The sequence below is a fragment of the Pecten maximus genome, chromosome 1, assembly GCF_902652985.1.
Source record: "Pecten maximus chromosome 1, xPecMax1.1, whole genome shotgun sequence".
NCBI classification, from domain to species: domain Eukaryota; kingdom Metazoa; phylum Mollusca; class Bivalvia; order Pectinida; family Pectinidae; genus Pecten; species Pecten maximus.
The window spans coordinates 35,069,661-35,092,230 of NC_047015.1; the positions used below are offsets into that span (position 1 = coordinate 35,069,661).

Consider the following 22,570-nt stretch of genomic DNA (forward strand, 5'->3'; position numbering starts at 1 on the left):
TGGCATGACTGAACAGTTTTCACTAATATAATAAGATATTTGTATTTAAGTAAAAACTATTTTCTACCTCTGTTTTCATCAACAGAGAATTACGGTATAAACAGAACAAACTACTTGACTGGTAGTTTCTCCAATCAAGTGAAGAAGATTGTCGTGGATACCGCCAAGGAATGGGGGACATACTTCTCTCGTCTCTTCGCTGTCGCCGTAAGTTTTATAAGATCTATAAAGGACATAACAGAATCTGAGTCTGCCAATCTGTCAAGTAGAGTTGGTATCAGGTAGTTATGTGTATAGATGACAAAAGTTTTAACTTTAAATTTTGTTCCCTTTTTGGATACATAATTGGTCAACGTCCTTTTTGTGTCTATATACAGACCTGCTCAAAAGGTTACCTATGTAAAACAAAAACCTGTGTATAAAGGTCACACAAACAGTGAATCACTATATAAAGACTGCCTGGCTATAGAGGCCACTTCTCTCTGTTCCTGGAGTGGTCTTTTTAGACAGGTTTGTCTGTATTTTATCAATGGATCAGTATTGATTATACTCCGACATCAGTAATACTGTGATTCTAACGAACATAGAACCATGAGTGTCATCACTATGCTGTTGTCTGTGTTTAGGGTCAGTCAGAGAGAGGTACAGTACGTTACATTGGAGTGAGCCATTCTGGGATCCACCTCATCGACCGTGAGCGGTCTATGGTCGATGATAATCTAGAAGTACTTGAACACTTCAAATTTGAGGATGTCATTGATATTGTCATGCCGACCAAGGACACAGTTCAAATCAACCTCAAAGACAAATCCATGGTGTTCTACACAAATCGGGTAAATAGAACTGTCATTACTCATTTTGAGATATATTGTGTAGTATTTATTTAGTGACATTTTTAGCATGATTCTGTATAGAATATATTAAAAAAAATTAAGACAAGCCAAATTTTCTTTTTCAATGTTTTATTTTTTGTGAATTTCTATATTATTATTTGTCATCTTGATCAAGATGAATACTAGATACATGGAATAATATGTAATGAAAATAGCAATTATTTTGCAGATTCTGACATTTTTTAACCACTTTAACTTGTTTTAGTATTGTATAACTTTATTTTGACATTTTATGTGGAATATTTTGGACTGTTGTTACAGGCGCTGCAATTGAAACAGATGATTGACATGTACCTCAATGAAAGTGATAAGGTATGATATTGTTTTGTGAAAATTTTGTACTATACAACTTTTCAAATATGACTTTGAAATTCTTAGATTTAACTCTGATTTATAATAACTGTCACAAAAAACTGAATATTTTCATTTTCTCTGATATTGATCTCCAATGTGTTGATATTTGACTTTCGATCTTTCCAGGGTAACAAGTATGTTATAGCTGTGAAGGATTACATCACGCGTGAATCCACGTTACTCAGCTTCAAGCGTAGTGAGATCATCAAGCTTGTTGATGCTGAACTACCATTGGAAGATGGTAAATATTGAATTCTCACAAAATGATTTCTGTAAATGACATTTTTTCAGCAACTGCATTAAAGAATATAAAGTACTGGCTTGGAAAATTAATTTTAATTTTTTCATTGAATTTTTTTTAAATATTGAATTTTGTTTCTTCCAATAAGGTTTCATTATTTGTTTTCCTGCTCTGTAGGTTGGCTGTATGGTTCATTGAATGGTGTCCTTGGATACTTCCCGGCCGAGTATGTCAAACCTCTACAACGACACGAGGTCGAGAGGTCAGGGGGTATGAAGGTAACTATCACTTCAGACAAATTTCTCCTTGTTTCCCCTGTTCGATCATTTGGAGGATAAAGATTAAAGTTAAAATGTGAAGGGTCCAAATGAACGACCTTGGGATCCTAGAGGTCAAGATTACAGTTTATGATATTTCACCTGATGTTGCTGTTTCTCATGACTATTTAATCTTTGCAGGCCCAGCTGACTGAACATGTTGTACACAGGATTATTAGACCTCCTAGCAGAGTGAGTAATTTACTTCGGAACAAAAACTGTAATCAATAATCGATATACATAATGTATCATATGAAACGAAGCTACCAGGTATAAGAAAATTTCATTATACAGATTATACATGTTATACGTAATGTGACAGATTATACATGTTATACGTAATGTGACAGATTATACATAATATACGTAATGTGACAGATTATACATAATATACGTAATGTGACAGATTATACATGTTATACGTAATGTGACAGATTATACGTAATATACGTAATGTGACAGATTATACATAATATACGTAATGTGACAGATTATACATAATATACGTAATGTGACAGATTATACATAATATACGTAATGTGACAGATTATACGTAATGTGACAGATTATACATAATATACGTAATGTGACAGATTATACGTAATATACGTAATGTGACAGATTATACGTAATATACGTAATGTGACAGATTATACATGTTATACGTAATGTGACAGATTATACGTAATGTGACAGATTATACGTAATGTGACAGATTATACATAATATACGTAATATGTTTCAGACGGAGGGCCACACAGATAACAGGAGTGAGACCAGTCAGGGTACTGTGGTTCCGGACGGAAAGTTCTCCATGATGGAGTTTGCTCTCCTTCACTTCCGCGAATCAATGCAGAAGTATGTATACTCAAAGGCAGTCTGTCATACATTGAGCCAGTCTCATCCATTTAATAGATCAATTTCATATTTATGCATTGTTTTCAATTATTATTTTTTTATTAACGTAAGCACAAGGTAAACTTTAATTGAAGATTTCAACTACATATGTATATGGAAATTGTGTGTCCATAGACATTAATTTTCAACATTTGAAATTTCAGCTATAAATCTTTAAGTGTTATTAATTAGAATATTAATTGTCAATTAAGTGTTATTGATTTGAATATTAATTGTCAACAATGGTGACTGGGTTTGATTTACCTGTGTTCTGGGTTGATATACCACTGATAACCATGTCAACAAACAAACAAGGGAGGTAATTCAAACAGGTAATTTACTCGAAAATGTGAATATAATCGCTTTACATCCTAAAAAAGCTAAGTTAATTAATATCATAGGGTAAATCTTAGTGATTATTTCTTAAAACATTATATTACAGCTTTTTGAGGACATATCAATATGTGAGGGTAGAAATTTATCATTATCAATTTCATTACCTTTCTATTGCCAAGTTCTTTTCTTATGTTGACTGAAAAGATTTGAAATGTTTGCTTCTTTTATCAAATCATGGTTGTATAAAAAAAATCTTTTACAGGCGAGAGCTAAGTAAACCGTATAAACAAGGTAATAAAACGAAAGGTCTATTTTAAAGGTTAGGGGTCAGTGTCAGAGATTGACCCCAGTGACCTATGACCTTTGTTTGCTGCACCAAACCTCTATATTTTAAACTGTACTTTTTACTGCTGTACCTAGCATGCTTTATGTATACTGCATTCCTGCTGATGGAGATAGACTGCGCAGTGCTGGGGAGAATATGCTATCAGTTCAGATTTATTCTGGTTTAACTGCATGGTACAGGTATGATTTAATGATGGCTGGTAATTTATTTGAAAATGAGACAAAATATCCTTTTTTTGAACGACGCATTTTCATTAATACTATTTTCGTGATAGTGAAAAGATAGTTTTGTCAGTGTTTTATAGAAAAAACTTTTCCCCCAAAATTTCAAGTTAATAACACTACAATTTTTTTTTAGTTTAAACTTGATCTCTAAACCATCACATCCTTTGTCCATTAAAAAAAACTTTGTGAATTGTTATCAATGCTCCTAGTTTTACTGAAGTTTGTTGATCATTTTCTGCCATCATTGAATTAACCTGACCAAAAGGTCATGCATGATATTATTCCAGAGCCTTGCGTTATGTCTAATTTAGTTAGACATTCATCTGTCATTGTTGTGATTTGAACCAAACAGAACCCAATTTTACTACTTGTTGAACTTTTATTCAAATTTAAAAAAAAAAAAAAAAACAGATTATGTAGTGATAACACCTGGCATTGCCGTTTTTCTTTCAAACAAATCATGTAGTTATGTCAGTGGTTTCTGTTTGTGTCCACATCAGTCATTTTATAATCCTTCCATTCATTTCTCCAGTACATGTATACGTCTGTATACATCGCACCGGTGTCTTTTTCTTTTGTTTCCATGTTAACATGTTGTTATGCCTGTCGTCTGTTTATTTCAAGGTTTGAAACTGAAAGAGGAGACGACGGTTCAATACGAGGAACAGTCAAACATATAGAGAGCATCAAGCTTCGTAATCTGGACCAGCAAAAACTGCACCGCAGAGGTGACGGTCGCTAAGCTTCGCCCCACGTATAATGGCTCTGATCATGGAATATTCCTACAGAATTCTGATATCTTGATTCCATGATCATAGACATTGTGTCTCCCTTAACTCATCAACTAATATCCCATAACTAAGCTCTCTTATACTTATATTCTCCCAATTATACAACTAGACTAACATTGCAATAAGCTCTGGCCCCAAACATTTGGCTCCATCCACTAACTAAAGGTCCAAACACTTGGCTCCACCCACTAACGTTCCCAAACACTTGGCTCCGCCCACTAACGTTCCCAAACACTTGGCTCCGCCCATTAAAGGTCCAAACACTTGGCTCCGCCCACTAACAGTTCCTTACAATTGGCCCTGCCCACTGATATATTAATGGACCTATGCACTCTGAAGTTCCACATACTTACAGTGACCTTCACATTTGATGGAGGGTAGTATCTCACACCACATACTTACAGTGACCTTCACATTTGATGGAGGGTAGTATCTCACACCACTTACTTACAGTGACCTTCACATTTGATGGAGGGTAGTATCTCACACCACATACTTACAGTGACCTTCACATTTGATGGAGGGTAGTATCTCACACCACTTACTTACAGTGACCTTCACATTTGATGGAGGGTAGTATCTCACAACATAAAATATTCAAAAGTAAATATGACTTGGAACACTCACAGACTCATGAAAAAGTCGAGACAATTGAGATAAATATGGTATGTTTTCATTGGAAAGGAAATTTGTTTTAAAACAATTGTTAAAAATAAAACAATTCCATTCATACTAAGACAGAAAATATTTAAAGAAGCATTTTAAATTAAATTTTGACTAAAAATGCCTTTCCAGAAACAAGAAGTAGTGTTTAGTTCAGTCTAAACCTATATTGTCTAGATATAAAGAAATATAGGCATTATAACTTGTCAGTATTTCTGATTTTCAGGAATTCAGTTTTAAATACTTTTTCCATAATATTTAATTTTGTCCTGAACAAGCCTAGATTTGATGTAAATATCACTGTTGTGTTGTGGTTGTACTAACATTTGCTTGCTTTGGTGTTGTACTAATACATATACCACTTAACCCTGGTACATCTGGTTATCTTTTCTTTGTGTCGTACATAGAACAGATTTAATGAGCGCCATGTCGTTAATAGTTACCATAAAACTCTTAGATTACGGTGTTATACTTATTCTGATTTTAAGATAAATAACATGTCATTATGGTATTTGGGTGGATTTTACTTTTAGTTTCTTACATCCTGTTCTGGCAGATGATAACATAAATTGATGGTTTTAGACAAAATAGATTGGTTGCTAACAAATGGCATGAGATATTCTGTGATGTAGAAATACCATGCAAGATAATGATTATAAATTGCTCCATTATTGAAGAAATTTAAAGAAAAAAAAAAGTTTAAAAAAAAGGACCCATTTTATAGGTCCAAATTTAGATATTTTAGATCAGCCCATATTGTTTTCTTGTGATTGTAAAATTTCTCCAGATAATTTTATTGTGTTTGAATAAATAAAAAATAGATGCTAAATATAGTTACTTAAAGAGGCTTACCCGCAGACGGACCGGTAAACGGCACATCTCCGATCACTAAATAAACTTCAGTACACGTTTCTATGTGACAAAATTAGAGGCTTTCCAACTTTATTTCTTGAAAACAATTACAGAATATGTATTTAAAAGACGTTTTAAAACTCAACCTGAGAGGGAAATGTATGGAATATAACGGCAAATCTTCTTTGTAAATCGCTGCTGCCTTTGAAGTTATCACTGTGCGGCACTGTGCACGTGCTTGTTTCTTTGATGTGTCAATCAAATTAGACTTATTGCGGGTTGCGATTAAATAAAAAATATTTAAAAATGAGGTTTTAATATCACTTTTCAGCTTTTTATAAGGAAAATAAAATGAAAAACTCAACAATTCCAACAATCTGTCATGTGTAAAAAATCTTTTTCTATTAGCCATTTTTTCTGATCTCTCTGCGGGCAAGCCTCTTTAAGGATTTCTGATATAGATAATACCCAGCATACTAAAACAATACATAGAGCACAATAACAAATATCTATATTGTGGTTTCAACGCCCTATAAGGAATTCCCTTTTTGAACAATTTTAACACGATCATTAAAATTGATCTCGCTAGGGAGATTCTTCATGTTTGTACACTTGGCCGATAACTGAGATCTGATGTTACAGGTTCCGGTGAATGGTCATGGAAGGAGCAAGCTGATATGGTCAAGTGGACACGGGTGAGTGAGAAACACTGTAAAACAATAAACTAACAATAAATTGATAAAACGTAATTGTCTAAAATAAAATAAAGGCTATACTTTTGTTTTGTTCTGTCCATTTCAAACCACGTTACACAGTGGACCAGGGTTAGGAAAAACACAATGGTTTTTCTTTAAACTATATTCAAGAAGACTTTTTTTTCTCCTTTTTACCACACTATGTTTTTATATACCAGGGGTACCTGTTGAAGTTTGATGGGCTCATTATTGTGTAGCGTCTGAGTCCATCCAGTTAAAAGTTTCCTCGGTGGTCTACAGCTCAGTCAGATCCTGTTATTGTCCATATTTTTGGATGGATGTTTATGTGGGTTCTAATAAGGACAATGTGGATTTAATTTTGGAAAACAATTTCTACTTTTTGAAATTTGGACATGTTTGGTGCAATATCAATTTAAATATTGGTTATGATTTTTTTTAATTATTATTTCTTACCCATTTTGGACTTTACTTTTTTAGGACAATTATTACTAGGTATAATAATACATTAAGTATCAAACGAACAAATCAAATCACCGAATATGGTGTATTAGGCATCCATTTGTAGTGCTCGCGTTCAAACAGTTATTTAAGATTGAAGTTGTTTGGAAATTTATTATTTCAAAATTGGTGTCTACACTTTGTTTCTTAAAAACTGCACAGTATTTCTTAAGTGTTGACAAACACCAACATATGTAAGAAAAAAATTTAAAAGGGAATCTCAAAAAGATGAGAGGCAGAATGATAGAAATCAGTAAAACAAATCAAGACTTTTTTTTTCATGTAAATTTATTCTTTTTCCCCATGGTTTACAATTGTTCATGATGTTCATGCCATTTTGATGAAGTATAGGCACTTACAAATAGGTGTTTTATCGGGATCTATGTGTGTTTGAAATAAAGCTGTTAAAAATTCAAAATTCAGTATAAAATTACATTTTTGTTAATTTCTTTGATCATTTTGCATGTATGAAAATTTCACAAAAGTCATAACAAGGTGCATTCAAAATTGATTTTTGATTTATTCAACATTTCCAAGAACTCCATATCCTAGTTTTACCAAGGTCTAATTAATTTCTAATTTTATTTTAGATGATTTCTTAAATAATCAAATCATAAAACTGTTGTTTTAAGTTTGTTTATATTTTTGTTCCAGTCACCCATTCAATCATCACTCCTGAAGTTACAGACAGCGGAGTTCAATAAGCTAGCTTTGGAGTGTTTCCTCTGTAAGTGTTTATAAGGATGGAAAATATTAGGAATTATCGGAAAATGTAGCATTACCTCAATATGATTAGATTTTCGTTTTCTTTCTTTAAAGCAAATGCTCAAATCTTAGTGGTCAATGTTTTCTTAAGAGGTGTTCTCCCTTCTTTTCAGTGTCAACATCAAAAGATGACATTTCACAGTTTACTTCTCTGCTCTACCTTTGACCTTGACATTTTCCTCTATTGTTTGACTGTTACCTGCAATGTTTTAACTGTTATACTTCGTTTGATTTCACAGGTGTGATGAAGTTTATGGGAGATTATCCTATGGGCTCCAACCAATCAGAGTATGACTGCGTTCTCAAAGTTCTCAGGGTAGGTAACTCTCTGAATTATTGCTAACACAACAGAATTTCAATCACCTGTCTGAGATTGAATTATAGAATGATTCTTATCAAGAAACATGAAAAATGATATGATATGAAGAATTATTTCATTTTCTTTACAAGGAAATTTATTAAAAATGATACAAATTGCTGATATTAAAATGTTCCTGTTACAGTCGTGTCACAAACATCCGGAGATGAGGGATGAAATCTACTGCCAGCTTTGTAAGCAGACGACGAGTAACAGAAGTATGAAGCCGTAAGTATCAGTAGGACAAATCATTCTCGTCACCTAAACCCTGACTGATGCAGAGGGGAACAAGTGGTATAATTACACTTATTATACACATATATGTATAGGTACATTGTGGTTACCATGCTTTACATTCCTATACCTTTAGTTACCACTGGTAACCATAGGTACCATACAGGTAACCTTTGGGTTTATATTTGTGTAATTTGTTTTTATTACCATTTCAGGAAAAGCTGCATAATGGGTTGGAGGTTGTTTTCAATCATTGCCTGTTATTGTGACTGCTCAGAAAGCTTAAGACCATATTTGTTCAAATATCTGGAAACAACGGCATCAGATTCTTCTAGAACATTCAGTGGAGCTGCATCAATATGTCTGCAGAATCTTAGAAAGACCTTCAAATATGGAGGACGAAAGAATGTTCCACTGAAGGCAGAGATTTCAGCCTTAGCGGTAATTTGAAAGAAAAAACAACCAAAAATGGTTAAATTGCCAACATTTGCAACAATAAATGTTTTTATTTTGATGAGGAGTTTTGTGATTATAAGTCAAGGAAAAGAACAGTATTAAGGTTGGAGGTAAACGTATTAGTCAGGTGACAGAAGAAGTGAAGTATGTCTCGGGGATTTAGATATTGTTTGGTTTTGAAATGATGCCATACAACAATGGAATCAATATCTGTGTTACATAACTCATCAGTACAGGTGATATTTGAATTTAATAAGGTACTTTGACCAATGTTCATAATCTTGATGGCCTTCACCTTGAATCTAACCTTGACCATGATTTGATATATTTTAATGTATTTGTCATTTACAGGATGGACGGGTGTCGAAGAGGTACTCGTTTATCTACAGCGGTTCTGAGCGTGAGGGTATGCTCCAAGTTCGACCATCTCTCGTAAGTTAATGTACAATGTTGTTCCTTATGTTTTCTCAGTAATCATTATAGCCTCATATGTCCAGTAACCATCAAACAAATTCTCCGCCGCCCACGATCACCTCCACATGTGATTGAGGTTCAATTATAACGTTTGTTGATTAAACATTTATAGATAGATTTATATTGAGATAGATGGTCAGCAGTTTGCCAAGCTAAATAAAATACAGGTGAATGTCTGTACAGATAAACTAATTAACAGGTGTATTCTATGTACAGATAAACTAATTAACAGGTGTATTCTATGTACAGATAAACTCATTAACAGGTGTATTCTATGTACAGATAAACTAATTAACAGGTGTATTCTATGTACAGATAAACTCATTAACAGGTGTATTCTATGTACAGATAAACTAATTAACAGGTGTATTCTATGGTAGCAGTGTACAGTAAAAATGCCAAATTCTGAAAAATATGGCACATGCTTTAGATATGTAAACATTGCCAGTTAACCTTACATATAACCTCTAATAAAGTATATATATTTGAAATCTGTACAACATTTGCAATTTTAATAGAGCTCTGAAGGATAAGTAAACTGATATTTTCTGTGATTTTTAGAGCTGTGAATACCATGGTAACAGCTTAAAAAATTCTCAAAAATTGCAAAATATTATGATATTTGACCCAAAATGGCACAATTCTCTACACAATTTTTTTTCTGAAACCTATTTAAAATTAAATATCTCTATCCCAAAGACAGAATTAATCTTGTTTGGACATATGTTGTAAATTAAGTTTTTACGCTATCTTACCTTTTCTGTGGGCTTCCATTTTGCGCTGTAGGCCAAACTAAATTTCCTGTGTAAACACACGTTCGGAAAATCCGGATATTTAAAATCCGGAACCAATTTATTGATTTTTGTTTTGATAAATGTGAAGCCTGTATGTACTACTTCATACTGGATATACCAATTATAGTGTACATTTATTTTTTCATTTTTTATACATATCATAATACAGGAGTTATTTGCTTAACAAAAAAATTGCCCATGGCCAGGCTGTCTTACTGTGGTGTGCTACCTTATACATCACTTTTGTTAATTCTAATTTTACTAAAAAGCCCATGAATGTCTAGAATATGTTCCGACGAACAAAATGACATATCGGGTTACTGTGTATCTTTAATAGTCACCGAGTATTGCTGATTTCCCTGAGAGGTGTATTTTGACAACTTTTTCTCCCAATCCAGTAATAAGGGGAGGTAATTTTAAAGATGAAAACTCCCATAATTCTGTATATCTCTTGAATAAAGTTGTGTTTTGAGTTGAATGTGGTACTTTGAGTCTCTGTGCATGTAATCAAGCAAAAAATACTGTACAACTATCAAATTTAGCCTTGTAATATGACGTCATAGTTACCATGACGTCATCAGTAACTATGACGTCATCAGATGGTATCTATGACGTCATAAATACTCAATGGTGTCATAATAAATAACCAAATTCCTTTCCAAACCTCAGCTTATAATTAGCAACACATGCAATATTCTAACTGATAAATCATGACATGACATCCAAGATTTCAAAATGTCATGCCTATGACATCACAGTCATCTGTTTCCACCCCGGTAATTCAGATATGTACCAATGATCATATGAAAGTGTCCGCTGATCCCATTTTATGCAGAAAATGCTATTTTTTCTGCTTTACCGAAGGAAGTGACAATAATTGACAATATTGTATCAACCGTACACTCCATCAATTGAAATTACATGCTTACCAATGTATAAATAAATTGAAAATAATGGTTTCACCAAATATTTCAAAAAATAACACTTACTGTAATAGTTTCCATGGATACGGGGTAATAAATCAGGTAAAACAAACCAGAATTCAGTCTATATGGTTTGTTAGATACCCAATAAGTTATTTTGGGTTTGTTATAAAACATAGAATATCTTTTCAATTTACACTGACTCATTAACATTATGCTTAATTAACCCACCCTTAAAATGGGTAAATATGCGAGTTACCTCCCTTGATTCCTCTAATATGACAAGCCTGATAATAAACAAGTTTTAAATTGTTTTTATGCATTTTTGAGCAATAATGAACTAAAATGAAGCTTAATCAAGCATAATTAAGCACAATTTCCAAAAAATAACATTTTTCAGCCCTTATAAGGTAGCAGTGTACAGTAAAAATGCCAAATTCTGAAAAATATGGCACATGCTTTAGATATGTAAACATTGCCAGTTAACCTTACATATAACCTCTAATAAAGTATATATATTTGAAATCTGTACAACATTTGCAATTTTAATAGAGCTCTGAAGGATAAGTAAACTGATATTTTCTGTGATTTTTAGAGCTGTGAATACCATGGTAACAGCTTAAAAAATTCTCAAAAATTGCAAAATATTATGATATTTGACCCAAAATGGCACAATTCTCTACACAATTTTTTTTCTGAAACCTATTTAAAATTAAATATCTCTATCCCAAAGACAGAATTAATCTTGTTTGGACATATGTTGTAAATTAAGTTTTTACGCTATCTTACCTTTTCTGTGGGCTTCCATTTTGCGCTGTAGGCCAAACTTAATTTCCTGTGTAAACACACGTTCGGAAAATCCGGATATTTAAAATCCGGAACCAATTTATTGATTTTTGTTTTGATAAATGTGAAGCCTGTATGTACTACTTCATACTGGATATACCAATTATAGTGTACATTTATTTTTTCATTTTTTATACATATCATAATACAGGAGTTATTTGCTTAACAAAAAAATTGCCCATGGCCAGGCTGTCTTACTGTGGTGTGCTACCTATGTACAGATAAACTCATTAACAGGTTTATTCTATGTACAGATAAACTCATTAACAGGTGTATTCTATGTACAGATAAACTAATTAACCGGTATATTCTATGTACAGATAAACTCAATAACAAGTACATTCTATGCACAGATAAACTTATTAAAAGGTTTATTCTACATATAAATTGATTAACACCTATTTTTTTATTCAGGTTGTAAAGGATGCCATTGAGGAGATTTGTAATCGACTCGACATTTTTGATCCAGTGGAAATGGAAGAATATACTTTGTTCCTGAGAACTAGTAAGTTTATGTCTGAATCAAGCAAGGTTATTTTCAAACTCTACACTAGTTGAACATGTTAGCTGAAGTAGGAAGTACACAATTACATAATATCATTCCTTAAAGCTTCTAATAAGTACAGCCTCACATCAGCTAAGTGAGTTTTACTCACTCTCATTGTACTTGTGAGTTTGTTATAGCTCTCATTGCTGCTGTAAACCGGTAACCTTGACCTTGAACCTGTAACCTTGACCTTTACAGATGATGATCACTACAGCCGACTTAAGTCGGAGGAATACATCCTGGACGTGACTTCAGAGTTTATCCGTGGAAACAAGGACTACCAACTGGTGTTCCAACGGACTGTTTGGTTCTTCCCATTCCGGGACACGGACAACATTATATACAATGAATTAATGTTCTTCCAGGTAACCACATTATGATTGTACAGGGCAATTGTTGGGGTTTGTGGTAGATTTTTGGAAACCCAAATCCATCACTTTTCCTGACCAAATGAAAGAGATAAAAACAAATTTAAATTGAAAACAAAAAAGTATTTTAAAAGGTTAATACCATATTGTTTTTGAAAAAAAAAGAAGATTAAATCAAGAATTTTGAAAGTTGTCCTTTATCTTCTAAAACTGAACAGTAAAATAACTTGTGTTGACAGTGTCTGCCTGACTACCTAGAGGGACTCATGATAACGTTACAGAGTGGCCGTCTGTCCAGACAAGAGGAGGTAAGTGACTTGGACATTTAAATATAACATATATATTGGAATTTTTAACAATTTCAACAAATTTTATTTCAAAAAGGAAAAAGGATCAAACATATAAATTAGAAAGCATATGTTACCAGGTTCAGGGCCAAACTTTCATACAGCATTAAAATGACTTTTTAACAATTGATTATATAATATCTACATTTTGTTTTGTAATGCCAACAGAACACAGACTATAGCCGATGAGACAGATTCTAGTGATAGGTAGTCATATGACCAGTTACTAACTAATTTCATTTTACAGGACGACCTCCCCTCGCTTGGTGCTCTCCTGTTTAAGGCTTTTGACAGAGTGGGCACACCAACCATGTAAGTCAGAAAAATACTTTGTTGAACTATTTAAGCAATGAGTGATGGTCACTGGATCGAGGATATTTCAAATTTAGTGGATGTTTGAAAAACAGAAAAGTCATTTGACAGACCCTGTACACATCCTTTGGTTAAATTACTGTTCACATTGGACAAGTGGTCACTATAGGAAGGTGATCAATTAAAATGAGTAGTCACAATGACAGGCAATCAGTATCGACAGGTGGTTATTATCAATAGGTGGTTAATATAGACAGGTGGTTATTATCAACAGTTAGTCAATATAGACAGGTGGTTATTATCAATAGGTGGTTATTATCAATAGGTGGTTAATATAGACAGGTGGTTATTATCAATAGGTGGTTAATATAGACAGGTGGTTACTATCAACAGGAAGTAAATATAGATAGTGGTTACTATCAACAGGTGGTCAATATACACATGTGATCGCTTTTAACAGTTTGTCAATATAAACAAGTGGTCGCTATCAACAGGTTGTCAATATAGACAGGTGGTCACAATCAACAGGAAGTCATTACCAGATAGTTACCCAGGGTTGTAAACATGGGTGGGCTTATTACCAGACATGAGTCATTACCAGATAGTTACCCAGACTAACACTGTGTTACATTTTCAGTAAGGACCTGGCCTACCTTCTGCCTAAGACAATGAACAAGTTGTCGGACTTTCAGCCACAACAATGGGTTAACAGAATACACCACGAAATGAATGCTGCCAACCGTCTTGGACCTCTTAATTGCAAAGCTAAATTTGTTTGTAAGTCTTTAGTAGTTATCATTTTTGATAATTCTGCAGTCATGTGGTTTTCATCATGGTTTCAATCATTTTCATTAAATATGTACAAATATACTTCTCAATGCATGATTATACTGCATACCTTTTAAACATTTTTTTTCAAAATTTGAATTGTTATCTAAAATTTGTGAATCTCTCTTTTTCACAAAATCTACCCTAGAAATAAGGAAAAATAGAGAAAAAAACACCAGAGGTTTGTTTGTATTTATTTTACTGTCATAGCTAATTACACCCACATTTCTATATTACAGCTATTCTTTCGAGGTGGCCTCTGTTCGGATCTATATTCTTCATGGTCAAGGTAAGAACAAGGAAGATAAACATGTACAGTTTTATAAAATTAAACATGGTCTAGATAGATTTGCTCTTGTAGCTGAGTTTTAATATAATTGACTTTCATGAAATTGAATTTTGTACTTTTTGAGATATCAAATCATGTGATTCCTGACCTTCATGATGATATAAACAACATATGTTTACAGAATGCCCCCACACAGCCAGTCATCAGAGGAGACACCATTTTGGCTGTCAACAAAAATGGCATCCACTTCCTCAGTGAGGCAACTCATGTAAGTATTAGGCCTATTAATATAAAGTAAAATATTCTATAATTATTTTTCCATCAAACAAACAATATAGACCTTGATCACCTGAACTAATACCTACGCCGCAACCTTCTGGAAAGGTGGATCTTTGATATGTAAACCTTGGTACTTCCTCCGACACATAACCCCATCACCATTAAATCTGACCTGACCTGTGACTACATACATTGTTCATATTTTTGGTTGTGTTTCCTAGGAGACGATAATCCAGTACCAGTTTAGTGAAGTGATGTCAACGCGGCGCTACAGGAGCGACAGTAATCAGAACTACCTTGATATGAAACTCGGCAATCTCATGGTGCAGAAAATAGTTCGCATTGAAACAGATCAGGTAAGTTTCAGGACATGCATGGTTCAAAAAACATTGTCTTGGTTTTTATAAATGATGATTGTTAAAATCTGACTCTTCATTGAGTTTTTGGTCTTAATCAAAAAAGCAAAACTAAAACGTCACAGCAAAAATTGACTTTTTTTCTTCTTTTTTTTTTACAGGGATCCGACATTTCTAGCCTTATTGGACAATATATGCAAGTAATAAATCGTCATCGGAAACGACCCGCTGATAGAAATAGCATAGCACACAGGATGTGAGAAGATCGAGTATGCCACATTGCCTGACTTTATAGAATGTTATAAAGGAGCCAGCTCGTGACATTCCTTAGTGTGAGATATGACATCATTATAGAAATCAACATGGCTGCAGGTGTTATATTGAATACAAAACTTCAACCCTTGTGTTTGTGAAAGTCATGATGGCAGATAAGATGTGGATTGGCCTGCTGGTGGGAGTTTGTTTTCAGGAGACATATGAAAGCAGTGTGAAGGTCTCTGTAGACATTATTATTATTTCCAAGGCCTTTGATGGTGAAGTCAAGATTTCAGGCCATAACACAAGGATGTCAACCTTCAAAAACTGCCAAAGGAATGATAGATTTATAATGTTAAGAGTTCTTAACCAAAAAAAATTTGTATATTATTAACTAGTTTTACTGGGAAAATAAATGGAAACATTATGATTGTGTGGTAAAATATAGACTTTGATATGGCTGTGTTTTATAGACCGCAAACAAGAACGGTCATGTGCTAATAAATATTATATGGATAGATGAAATGTTCACGCCAAATCCTATAAGAGTAGCAGCACCATATGTGCTATATAAACCATTCCTAAAGTGAAAGTACACATACTGAGCCTCGGTGTGTTTAGTAGAACATATCTGGTGTGTGTTGGAATCACAGTAACTTATACATAATATATGTGATACTTATATCGGGGGTTTGTGAGTCATTTCATTTGTTTATAGAGAACTCAAAAATCCTGTACATTTATGTAACAGATATCTACTGTATGTTACCAATTCGTTTGTAATCAGATTTATGCATATAATGCTTATAAATATAATTCTATATATATATATATATATATATTTGTGTTTATCAGAGGCTATTGTGATATATATAACATTCCATTGTTGTTTGTTGCTATGGTTACAGAATTTTTGTTTTCCCCTTATACAGGAAATATTGGTTCTGTAACTCTGTACAGAATTCTACGTAGACATTTATCATTGTTAATGATTACATTTATATTTTGCCTATTTGCATAACACTGAGAAAAATGTTAGTTGTATTCATTAAGGGAAAAAATAAAAACAGACTTCTGGAAAGGACACAACTGCTTTTAGTGAACCAATGCTGTCCCATTATCACAAGAAATATGACTTTAACAAGAACATTAATTCACTTCAAGTTTTTATTGAGATAAGATACACACAGAGGAGAGGCAATGACAAGTTTCCTTCATAAAAACACTGATTTGGTTATGTTGAGAAAGCCTGTATTTGACCTGAATCGAGGTAATACTGTAATACTGTTATATACTACATATTTAAATGAAATTCTATAAGGATTAATGTATATCTATTGTTATTGTTCAGTTAATATGATCACATGACTAACACTACACGTTATGGCCGTCACTGGTAAGGGGAGATAATTAGGTTACCTCCCTTTGTCAGTTTCTCTTGTATATTGATTATCACTTCTATTCAAACTTTGTTGACAAAATAAAAAAAAAAAAGCATGTTCATCATAAGCTGATTTAGTCTGCACATATTTAGAACAACCTGGCTAAATCCCAAGTCAAACAACAACAACAAGATATTTATTCTTGGGAATCCATATATGCAAGTAATAGAACCCAACACTGAAATATTACCAGGTTCAATTTAGACAGGGTCGTTTTAGACAGGGTTTCAGTTTGTACTGATGGAGGTTTTAATGACTGTACTCTACGAGATTCTTAAGTTCTCTTGTGAGGAGAGTTTGTGAAGTGAAATATGTATTTCATTGTGAAGATAAATTTCTTGTGAAAATTTACTGAGACACAATTATAAATTGAAGTATCTTTATATCTTTCATCATTCATTTTCCAAAGTGGAGTCCTCATAAGTCATTCATTTGAAACATTTGGAGAAATCAAGATATATATATATATTTATCACATATGATTATAGAAATGTTTAATTTCCCATGCTGTATCTGTATAGACATTTAACATGAAGAGGCAAAGGCATACATGTTCTGCAGGCAAGTTTGAATGAAGAATGTTAATTTACATAAATAATACATTAATAAATATCAAACATATTAATCCGTCATGTTTATATACCAAGTTGTATTCAGTGTGTACTTGGCAAGGTCAGTTAAGCTTGTTCTGTTAAAAAAGTTTGTTTGACATTTGACCTTTACCTTACCTGCTGACAAAGCTAATTAGCATATATATAGCTGATGTAACTTGCTGTGTGACCCTTGTTGCTAAATAAGTCAATGCTAGATGAAAGTTGCTATGGAAACAATTTCAAATCCAAGGATCTGATATCATTTGCAAAAAATGTCTACAAATAATTTTCATGGATGTATGTGTTGGTAAAATTTTTGTTTTAGAGATCTGAAATGGTGATCTGGAAATAAGATATGTGGAATGAAATCTACAGGTATATTGACAAAAGTACATAGGCCTTCTGTTATTCATAATTGCCAAGTGTATACACATGGCAATGTGGTATTCATTGGGACACGAAGCCGAGGGTCTCATTGGTCATCTGGTTTGTTTCCTTTCTTTTCGCAATATTTGTTGACGTATTTGTAATTTTAATCTCACTGACAAAGTTTGAAAAACTTAAGCTGCCAAATGAACATTTGTACAGAGTGACTGAAATCATAAACAAAATTGTCTTTGTGATTTTAGTTTGTCAGTTGTGTCCAAGTATAAATAAATGTTCACATTCAATGACATGAATATTACATGATTAATAAAATATTCAGTGATCAAATTATGTTTTTGTCAGGTATAGGAATAAATTAATCAAAATGAGGAGGGTCCACAAAATTAATTTGTTTCATATTGTCTCAATATTTGTGACACAGGAGTAAAAAAAAAGTTGAGATTTTTTAAACCCAGAGAAATGTTGGGAAGACACTGAAACAATTTACGGTAAATTATTTGCATATTCAAATTTCTCACATTTCTTGCAATTTGCATATTCGAATTTTTCACTTATCTTGCATCATAAGATAAGTGCTAATGTTTGAAAGATGATTTTTTTCAATGAGATAGAAAGGAATCAGTGAAGTATAGAATGTCATTTAAATCATGATGTGAAGGCTTCTTATTGACTGTATTAGATAGAACAGATGACCAGTACCGCCACTGTTTTAATTCAATACAGATGCTTTATAAATATACTGTACTTATGCAAATCAAAATATTTATGATTTTTACTTTACAATACACTACATGGTAGTTTACATATATTCTTCCATAAATCAAAGATTTGTATAGTTTTCATTTCGAGCCACACTTATCCATTGTTCTTTCTTCACTTTTAATGCTTCCAGACAAATACAAGTAGGAGTGGTTATAATCGGAATTACACCAAACAATAGAAATTATTTTACATTAGAATTAGTAGAATTATTGGATATGGTTGAAGAATATTATTTCATGTCTCAAATGTTTCTAGTCCAAAACTCACTGGATATTTTTTAAAAGACAAAAAATTAGATTGTTCCAGGGAATGTAAGATATTCGGTGCAAATTAAACAGACAAGCTTCTTTTTTTAATTTCTTAATCAAACACATTTTTATACATTGTAGCAGTCAAACATTCTTCACAGTTTCACACAGAGTTATGGCAAAGCTAAAGTTGCCAATGAAGAAAAGCGAACTCTTTATGCTAGGTTAAGTCAAGACACTGTAAAATACGTTGTATTCATGGTAATTGGATAGTTTGAATTAATTCAAGTTAAAAGTTATTTCAGTTTTAGAAGGGAGTTAACTCATAATGTCAATCTAAAATCTAAGGTAGCACGTTCCCATTCAAAAATGTGTACATTATTATCTACAGTATTGTCCACATAAACTAATAGACTGTAGTCATGGGTGTATATCAAAAGTTTAATTTCTATCATCAAAGAAATTAGTTTTCTATGTTCTCACCAGTATGGTAGACCAATATTTTTTCGTGTTCTGAAAAAAAAATGGAAAAAATATGCTGAATTCATTTATATATAATTTGCATAAAAATGATCACAGAAAAAATTTTCCTTTTATTTATATCTTAAACAATTTGAAAAGTAAGCAGATATATTTCATGAAATATATTCATGAAAATCCCTTCTCTTGTATAAGAGCTCAAATTACATTATGAAAATTTGAAGGTTGATAGATTATAAAGCTATGTGTTTATGACAAATTATATATGTGCAATCATGATATAGCGTCTGTTGTAAATTATATACAGTGGGGTTTATATGCTACAATTAGTATGTCAATTAACCTTCTATATTTTTATATTTTCATGAGCAATAAACATTTTAAGTAATCAAAATAATTAAGTTTTGTTTTGTTTTATATAAACTTGGCCAATAACTGATTGTCTGATCTTGGTGCCCACTATTCTTTGGTTCTGCATAAGTTCCTTGTTGCTATTTGCTGTACATGTATATCTTGTATCGGCAGCTGTACCAATGGTAAATGAATAATTAAGTAGCATGTTCATTGCTTCATATTCCTGGAGATAATGTTGATCACATATAGACTAGAAAAGTTAAGTATACACTAGAGAAGATGTGAAGGTTGGATCAGTACTTTCTCTGATAGACTTAAAGTATTGCTTTTAAAAAACCATCCTGGTTTCGTTTCTGATCTTAATCAAACGCAGTATGCACAAGTAGCAGCAGAACCCTGAGAAATAGCAGATCCCTTCAGTAATATCTGAGAGTAACAGATCCCTTAGTAATATCCGAGAAATAGGAGATCCCTTCAGTAATATCCGAGAAATAACAGATCCCTTCAGTTATATCCGAGAAATAACAGATCTCTTTGGTAATGTCTGTGAAATAGGAGATCCCTTCAGTAATATATGAGAAATAGCAGATCCCTTCAGTAATATCTGAGAAATAGGAAATCTCTTTGGTAATGTCTGTGAAATAGGAAATCCCTTCAGTAATATCTGAAAAAGAAGATCCTTCCAGAAACAGCTAGCACCATTGAGTTTCAGGATCAAAGATGACTACCTATCTTGGTTTTCGATCAGTCCGAAAATACAATATAGGTACCTAGGCACCATGAGAGGTCTGCTGGTGTTGCCACAAACAAGACCATATACAGTGATGAGGTCTTCTGGTGTCGTCACAAACAAGACCATATACAGTGATGAGGTCTGCTGGTGTCGCCACAAACAAGACCATATATAGTGATGAGGTCTACTGGTGTCGCCACAAACAAGACCATATACAGTGATGAGGTCTGCTGGTGTCGCCACAAACAAGACCATATATAGTGATGAGGTCTACTGGTGTCGCCACAAACAAGACCATATACAGTGATGAGGTCTGCTGGTGTCGCCACAAACAAGACCATATATAGTGATGAGGTCTACTGGTGTCGCCACAAACAAGACCATATACAGTGATGAGGTCTGCTGGTGTCGTCACAAACAAGACCATATATAGTGATGAGGTCTGCTAGTGTCGCCACAAACAAGACCATATACAGTGATGAGGTCTACTGGTGTCGTCACAAACAAAACCATATATAGTGATGAGGTCTGCTGGTGTCGCCACAAACAAGACCATATACAGTGATGAGGTCTGCTGGTGTCGTCAGTGACAAGACCATATATAGTGATGAGGTATACTGGTGTCGTCACAAACAAGACCATATATAATGATGAGGTCTGCTGGTGTCGTCACAAAGCAGCCCCACTTAATGATGGGATATGATGGTGTCATCATAAATGAGGCCCATATCATACTCAGTCGTTCCTTTTTTGAGTTATTCGAATGACAAGGTTTTGTACGAGTGTGTTTTTAGGATCTCCTTATTGTAAACTCTGAAGGACAGACAGCGAGTCAGAACAAATTATTGCCTTTTTAATGCGGTGTTCGAGGGCCAAACCGATGGCACTTGCTTCCGCAGAGAAAATCGAGGCACCATCTGGTAAACGGATTAAAGAACAATGGTGATCGGTGTAACATGCTGCTGAGACATTTTTACCATATTTTGAGCATCAGTGTAGATCTGAACATGATCGTGAAAATCTGCAATGCACTTCCGAAAGGAGGATTTGTGTTCTTCGCGTAATGCACACGACTTTGCCCTCTCATGCAGAGCAAGGTTAATATCGAGTGTTTCATTAAGCCACGGTGGTACATCAGATACGATGTACTCGACTATGATGTCTAAACTGATGTTTCGTTCCTGTAGAAAGTTTGAGATTCTTATGCCAAATGTTAGCAATAGGTTTTGGTTTTTAATGAATATGTGTTCGGTATTGCGGATTGAAAACAAGATTGAAAGCTGTGTTTTCATGTCCGACTTCAATTGAACAGCATACTGTAGAGCCAGTTTTTTTTCCTTCCATCATTTGAAGATGGCTCTTTTGCCTCCACATAAAGGCTTTGCACTGGTGTTGTTCGAAAAGCACCAAGTGTTAGACAGTAGTCCTTGGTTATGGATAGGATCAAACATCTTGAGGTCTGCTGGTGTCGTCACAAAGGTGGTCCACATGATGACGAGGTCTGCTGGTGTCGTCACAAAGGTGGTCCACATGATGACGAGGTATGCTGGTGTCGACACAAAGGTGGTCCACATGATGATGAGGTCTGCCGGTGTCGTCACAAAGGTGGTCCACATGATGATGAGGTCTGCTGGTGTCGTCACAAAGGTGGTCCACATGATGACGAGGTCTGCTGGTGTCGTCACAAAGGTGGTCCACATGATGACGAGGTCTGCTGGTGTCGTCACAAAGGTGGTCCACATGATGACAAGGTCTGCTGGTGTCGTCACAAAGGAGGTCCACTTAAACAATGAACAGTGGTTTTAATGTTGTTATTGTCGATATGGCAGCAAGATGTATGGTGGGCAAATGGCATGGGAACCCGTTAGGGTTTCCATGCTACATTTGCCCAACTTACATCTTGCTGCCATATCGACTATAACAACATTAAAACCACTGTTCAATACTTATATTTACATTGTCTTACCATTTTTGTCAACTTTGAAAAAAACTAAACCAAAACAAAAAAAAAA

At 33.8% G+C, this 22,570-nt stretch overlaps 1 protein-coding gene across 5 annotated transcripts in view; it reads left to right on the forward strand.

Moving 5' to 3' along the window:
* Positions 1-19,868, forward strand: part of LOC117331724 (unconventional myosin-XV-like) — a 134,551-nt gene extending 114,683 nt beyond the window's left edge. For 4 of the 5 annotated variants that reach the window (XM_033890615.1, XM_033890581.1, XM_033890607.1 and 1 more), the window contains 23 exons: positions 86-207; positions 627-833; positions 1,155-1,205; positions 1,374-1,488; positions 1,666-1,766; positions 1,947-1,997; positions 2,551-2,663; positions 4,233-4,336; positions 6,557-6,609; positions 7,783-7,855; positions 8,133-8,209; positions 8,397-8,479; positions 8,701-8,926; positions 9,293-9,373; positions 12,393-12,483; positions 12,724-12,890; positions 13,133-13,201; positions 13,488-13,552; positions 14,190-14,329; positions 14,620-14,669; positions 14,851-14,937; positions 15,170-15,304; positions 15,466-19,868. In XM_033890615.1, the coding sequence (XP_033746506.1) occupies positions 86-207; positions 627-833; positions 1,155-1,205; positions 1,374-1,488; positions 1,666-1,766; positions 1,947-1,997; positions 2,551-2,663; positions 4,233-4,336; positions 6,557-6,609; positions 7,783-7,855; positions 8,133-8,209; positions 8,397-8,479; positions 8,701-8,926; positions 9,293-9,373; positions 12,393-12,483; positions 12,724-12,890; positions 13,133-13,201; positions 13,488-13,552; positions 14,190-14,329; positions 14,620-14,669; positions 14,851-14,937; positions 15,170-15,304; positions 15,466-15,564 (2,360 nt within the window). In that variant the 3' untranslated portion in view covers positions 15,565-19,868. Of the gene's footprint in view, positions 1-85; positions 208-626; positions 834-1,154; positions 1,206-1,373; positions 1,489-1,665; positions 1,767-1,946; positions 1,998-2,550; positions 2,664-3,300; positions 3,330-4,232; positions 4,337-6,556; positions 6,610-7,782; positions 7,856-8,132; positions 8,210-8,396; positions 8,480-8,700; positions 8,927-9,292; positions 9,374-12,392; positions 12,484-12,723; positions 12,891-13,132; positions 13,202-13,487; positions 13,553-14,189; positions 14,330-14,619; positions 14,670-14,850; positions 14,938-15,169; positions 15,305-15,465 lie in introns of all 5 variants that reach the window. The other variant, XM_033890598.1, reaches the window with a different exon arrangement.
* The last annotated feature ends 2,702 nt before the right edge of the window (positions 19,869-22,570 follow it).